The sequence below is a fragment of the Nicotiana tabacum genome, chromosome 4 (genome assembly GCF_000715075.1).
Source record: "Nicotiana tabacum cultivar K326 chromosome 4, ASM71507v2, whole genome shotgun sequence".
NCBI classification, from domain to species: Eukaryota; Viridiplantae; Streptophyta; class Magnoliopsida; order Solanales; family Solanaceae; genus Nicotiana; species Nicotiana tabacum.
The window spans coordinates 10,941,110-10,947,649 of NC_134083.1; the positions used below are offsets into that span (position 1 = coordinate 10,941,110).

Below are 6,540 nucleotides of genomic sequence, written 5' to 3' on the forward strand. Positions count from 1 at the left end.
CCAGAACACGCCACCTTCAGATTGAACAAAAAATTTAGGAGCCCAAGTAAATTTTTAAAGTCAAATAGCTCATTTACAATAATCAAACAGATTATTTCACTTCAAAAACGCCTAATAACCTATTTCTAATTAATTTGAATACCCACTTAAATCTCACAAAGACTACTTGAAAATAAAAATAGGAGAAAATAATGAAAAACAATCAAGATAAAAACTTAACAAATTCGTGAACTTCACATTGCAATTCACCGTGAAAATGTGATTGGAAACTCGACCCAACCTTTGATATGCCACAGTTCATGGTGGCGCCGAATAAAGAGAAGATGGGTGGAGAATGAAAAGGAGAAGAAGGCAATGAGGCTCTGTAATTTTTCTCGATCATTTAGCTATGTTTATCAATTTCTGAAAGTTGGGAACATAGACATTGTGGGAAAGAAGACAAAAAGTTGAATCTTAAAACAAACCGAAAAAGAAAACTGAATGGGAAAAATCTGAAGATAAAGAACCAAAATACTAGAGATCTTTGAGAGAAATAATTCAAATGAATTGAACAATTTAAAAGAATTTCAGATAGTATGGTTGTATGGGAATTAATAAATGGCTATAATTTTTTAAGAAAAGAAAATGGTGTGAGATGAGGAAGAAGGGTGGGTTTGGGGGAGGGGGGGGGGTAAAGAGGAACCAATAATGTTAAAAAGAAAGAAAAAAATCAAACTTTAATATATGTCATCTAAATAAGGATTGGAATAACAAATTAACAGGTGAACGCGCTTTCATTTTTTGTTAAGCACGCGCATGCCACGTTGTAAAGGAAGTGTGTCTTAGACACATTTTAAAAAGTTTGAGTATGTAAAATAATTTTCGTCCGCAAAAAATCTGTAATGAAAATTTAGTCCATAGTTCATGTGGTAAGTTATGTATTTTGCCTAAAACAATTGAAATAATATTTTTGAAGGAGACATTAGAATTGTTATATATAAATGTATGTAACCATTGTATGTTTTTAATCAAATAAACGTTGAATTATAAAATTACCCAACAGATAATTTTTTTTAATTAAAAGTACTAAATGAAAAAAAGAATAGACAGTGAAGGTGTGAGTGAAGTAGTCTCATTAATTAAATAGTGCATTCAAAGAAGATAGTAAGGTTAGAATGAGAAATGGGGTCCACAGAAGAATTCAAGTTTGGGTCACCTTGCTTTTGGTTTTTTTCGGTCAATTGAAACCGGCAATCAAACTGTTGAGCCTGTTATATAATGTACTCCGTAGTTACCTTTTTTTTTTTTTTCAAATATATTATAATTCAATTTTAAATTTTTTATTTTATTTTTAATGAGAAGTTTTTATAGTCACACAAATATTATAGTCCCGCAAAGTTTTTACCCTTTAAATTTTAAGATCACAAGTTTCAAAAGTCTTTTTTTTCCCTTAAACTCCATACTGAGTCAAACTACCACATCTAAATTGAAAGGGAGGGAATAGTTATATTTTTGAAATGACAATAATGCCCTTGGTCGACCTCCTCATCTCTCTTCTATATATATAAAATATAATATATATAATAGGAAAACAGCGAATACTTCATTCCTTTTAAATATCTTCCCACAATAATAGGATAGTTAAGTAATAAAAAAGAAAAGTATAATTTAAGTTTCATATAGAAAAGTACAATTTAATTAAAAGGTAGCTATAATCTATTAATAGTTCTTGGATTTAGCTATGGTAAATTTCCTTTATTAAATAAATAAATTCATTGGGGGCATCTCATTGATGATTGCAAAATCAACACCTTTCAGATTTTTCGAAGAGCGACCAGCCTTAGCCCCAGGGAAAAAGGGACCTTTCAGATTTTGTGTAGTCACGATTTCACCAACTTGGCTCTGACTTTTCGTGTACGGAAGAGCTGATTGGGAAGATCACAATCAAAAGGATTTTTACGAAAATAGTCGCTTATATTCATTATTTACTTTTATTAGTCATATACATAAATTATATATAATTATATATATATATATATATATATATATATTATACCTAAACCAGTTATTTTTAATTTAAATAGTTGGACGAACGACTATTTAGGCTAATTCTTCGAATGAAATGAAATTGATAAATACTTCACAGACTCATTATCTGGGACTTAAATTGTCCAGTTGGCCTAACGTATTTGCAGCTATAGACATTGAATAAGATATTTATTTATGCTTTTCTCGATCAACATCAACAACTATCAAAGATGGGAATGAATTAATATCAACGGCTTTTCACATATCTAATAGCAGAGAAACATTCCTCACAAGTTAAAAAGAGAAAGATGATTAAAGACTATAGGCTATAAGCTACCTGGCTTCCTTGTTATTAAACAAATATATAAATATAATATATACTACTATATTATATATTAATATATATATATTATATTATTAATCGTGGTTGGAATTTTGAATGGGTTAGAAAATTAACTCTCTTAAATTTTAATGTCACGTTTTGCTTAGTAACTTTCTGTTTTCTTCTCATTTTCAAAATTTTGAGCGTAATTAGATTCTTTTTATGGAGTTGCATGTACAATTAAGAGTTCACGACTGTGAGAACGATTAATATCAGTAAATGTTTCAGAATATTGAGAACCACCAAAAAGCATTAGCTCAAAGAATTAATTTATCGGACTCAAAAGCTAAAGGTGTAAATCTTATGGTTTGTACCTGTAACTAGACGTGGGATGGCCCATGCTAACACATAATTACAAAGATAATATTCTTAATTGTATTATTCCAATTATTTTATAAAGATCATTCATGTAAATTTAAATAATATATTTAAAGATAGAAATTTCATATGTATCTTTAGTCAAGAAAAACTATTTTGTTTCCGAGTTAACTATATGATTAAAATTATTTTATTAGAATTAAACATAGAGGAAAAAGGAGTAAAATGGTCCCAATATTTCATCAACTTGCTTTTCTTTGTCGTTGTGTGTTGTTTTTTCCTCATATTCTAATATGAAAGTTACAATATATCTTTTTTTAGTAAAATAATAAGTAGGCTTATTAGTAGCACAAAAATTCATAGGCAACACATTTTGGTAATTTCTGAGCATGTTAAATTTAAGAAAAAAGTTCCTAATTTATTTAAACCTCGTTAACTTGTGAATAACCAAAAAATTTATATTTTTCTATAATTCACTTGTTAATAGTATTAAATAAGATGAGATATCTTCTTTTAAACAATTGCACCTTGAAATGTTCACTTAATATTCAAAATAATCACGAAGATTCAAATGGTGAAATTAATGCATTTCAAGCGATGCTGTGAGTTCTAATTTGAGTCTGTATTATTTCTTAATTAGATTACTCAATTCATCTTTTATATATATATATATACATAAATTTATAATTAGTATTTTACATTAAGTCGGAGCAAGTTATTTTGTAAATGAGAATAGCTTAATTAACAATTAATAAAAGTAACTCAATGTTTTGGTTTGAGATGGCGTAGCAATATTTAAGGATTAGCCTTTTGTAAAATAATTTGTATTTTGCTTGATTATAGTAGTTAATATTCTGTTTATTCTTATTTTTAATATCAAATAGAATATTAAGACAGAAAATGTTACTCGCTTTTAAACTATAAAGTAAGAGAAAAAACTATATACACAATTTAAACATTACATAATTAGTATACTCATTTAAGGGAAATTTTATTTTTCAAACATGATGTAAATTTTGCTTCTTTTGAGCTGAGAGTCTTTCTGAAATAGTTTTTTTATTTTTGCGAGGTAAGCGTAAGATCTAAGTATACATTATTCTTTTTAAATTGTATACTGTAAAAATATATTGGGCATATTGTTGTTGATTTAAGGTGGAGTTGGATGTGAGATGATAAATTTAAGTGGATTTTACTCATTAATCTAAACATGCGCATAAGAACGTAAATTGTAAAATTAGTGTGAAATGATAGTGGGGCCATGAATCATAATAGCCCTCAGCTTGCTGAACGTGTAAATATGACAAATTAAAGGGGACCACTGTTTCAGTATTTTGTCTAGTCAAATAAATAAAGGCAGACAATAAAATATATGGCGTTAAAGCACATTCGACTTAAATGTCAAAATTGCCCCAGATAGGCAAGGAGGATGACAGGAGATAATTTGAGTTTTTCAGTCAATTCACTTTGACCGGAAGCATTCTCCCTTATTAATAGTTGCAATGTAATGTAATATATATATATATAGTATATACTCCTAATATTCCAACCTTCCCTAGTTGTTATTAGAAAAAGCCTGTCATTTTCCGTTTAATTGCGTGCGCGCCACCTTCATAAGTTCATATCACATCTGTGATCAGTCCTCCCCTGGCCACTTCCACAGGCAAAAATGGCTGAGCAAACTTCTGACCATACAACTCCCCTCCTCCGTCGCAGCTGGTGGCGCAGCCACCTTTCCACCCTTCCATTCACCACTTCACTCCGTCTCAAAACCTCCCTCCTCTCCGAACTCGGCGGTTCTGTCGGCGACTTAGGCACTTACATCCCCATTGTTCTAACACTAACCTTAGTCTCCCATCTCGACCTCAGCACTACCCTTATCTTCACTGCATTTTACAACATCATCACTGGCGCTCTCTTCGGAATTCCGATGCCTGTTCAACCCATGAAATCCATCGCTGCCGTCGCCGTCTCTGAAACACCTCATCTTACTGTTCCTCAAATCGCCGCCGCTGGTATCTCCACCGCATCCACCCTTCTCTTCCTTGGAGCCACTGGCCTTATGTCCTTTTTCTACCGGTTTATTCCGCTCCCTGTTGTTCGCGGCGTTCAGCTCTCTCAAGGCCTCGCTTTTGCCTTCTCTGCTATTAAATACATACGCTATGATCAAGACTTTACGGCCACTACTAAAGCCAGCAGTACAACCCCACGTCCGTGGCTTGGTCTTGACGGCCTTATTTTGGCTCTCAGTGCTGTATCTTTTCTTATACTAGTCACCGGCTCCGGTGAAGTTGTTGAGGACGACGAGGAAGACAGAATTATTGTAACCAACGACTGTAATCAACCCAGAGTTCGGCGCAGATTACGTACACTATCAGCAATTCCAGCAGCTCTTATTGTGTTTTTGCTGGGGTTGATCCTCTGTTTCGTGCGCGATCCTTCAATTATTGGTGATATTAAATTTGGCCCGTCAAAGATTCATGTTTTAAAAATCACGTGGGAAGACTGGAAAACCGGTTTTTTAAGGGGCGCGATTCCACAGATTCCGTTATCCGTATTAAATTCCGTGATCGCAGTGTGTAAACTGTCAGCTGATTTGTTCCCAGAAAAGGAAGTGTCAGCTACAAGAGTTTCAGTGAGTGTTGGGTTAATGAATTTGGTAGGCTGTTGGTTTGGAGCAATGCCGTGTTGCCACGGGGCAGGAGGATTAGCTGGACAGTATAGATTTGGTGGGAGGAGTGGGGCTTCAGTGGCTTTTCTTGGATTGGGGAAATTGGTTCTTGGACTTGTATTTGGGAGCTCGTTTGTGAGGATTTTGAGTCAGTTTCCTATTGGGATACTTGGGGTGCTTTTGTTATTTGCTGGGATTGAATTGGCTATGGCGTCAAGGGTTATGAATTCGAAGGAAGAATCTTTTGTGATGTTGGTTTGTGCTGCTGTCTCATTGACAGGGTCCAGCGCTGCACTGGGATTTGGGTGCGGTATTGTGCTGTTTTTGCTGTTGAAGTTGAGGCATTTGGACTGCTTTGGTACCGGCATTGGGAGATCATGTTCTAGTCTCAATCCGTAAGACGTTTCAGCACGAGAATCTTACGGAATAAGACTAGTCCGTGTAAAAATGCTAGTTTGTGGGGCTACTATCGTTCATTATCTATATAACTTTGATATTTATTTTTAAAAAAAATGAAGGAAAGATTTTGTATTACTTTGACATCTGTTTGTTATGTATATCTCTAGCAGCATCTGAGACTATACAAAGGAGGGCAACGGTTTCTAAAAATGAAATTGAACTTAGAAATTGCTCTAAAATTGTGATGAGGAATGAGGAAGCTCATTTTGTTTGAGTTAGGGAAGGTCTTCAAACTACTACACTCTCAGGTTAGGAGAGCATCTAAACATAAGGTAAGGTCTTCAAACTACTACACTAAGGTAGCTATCTCAGCATATTTCTGAAGAATTAATGTGCCTCTAGGCGATTGAGTACTGTACACTGTTTCAAAACCTTGGCTTGACTCTTGGTGTAAAGAAGTAGATTCTCCTGAGAAATGTACTCAGATTGGGACAACAGAGTTTTTTCTTTGTACTTATTCATTTGGTATAAGCTGTTGGCTTTCTTACTCTCTAGGCTTTTTATCATAATTGTTGACTTGTGTTCACATGGTGCAAATCAGTAGACAAGGAAAAGTACATACGTATGCTTACAAAATTTCTGAGTCTGAATTTGTTTTATTCCATAGTGTCACTCAGCACTAGAAAGCAACTATATAATTAGGTATCAATTGACGATCATACATGATAGTTTGTGTATCTTGGGTTCTTGACTTCTTCACTTTTCG

General features: G+C 33.6%; 1 protein-coding gene across 1 annotated transcript; it reads left to right on the forward strand.

The window, feature by feature from the left end:
* Positions 1-4,233: 4,233 nt before the first annotated feature.
* Positions 4,234-6,321, forward strand: LOC107771090 (molybdate transporter 2). Its single transcript, XM_016590415.2, has one exon. It carries the CDS (start codon positions 4,374-4,376, stop codon positions 5,772-5,774), a length of 1,401 nt encoding a protein of 466 aa, XP_016445901.1. The 5' UTR covers positions 4,234-4,373; the 3' UTR covers positions 5,775-6,321.
* Positions 6,322-6,540: the final 219 nt, after the last annotated feature.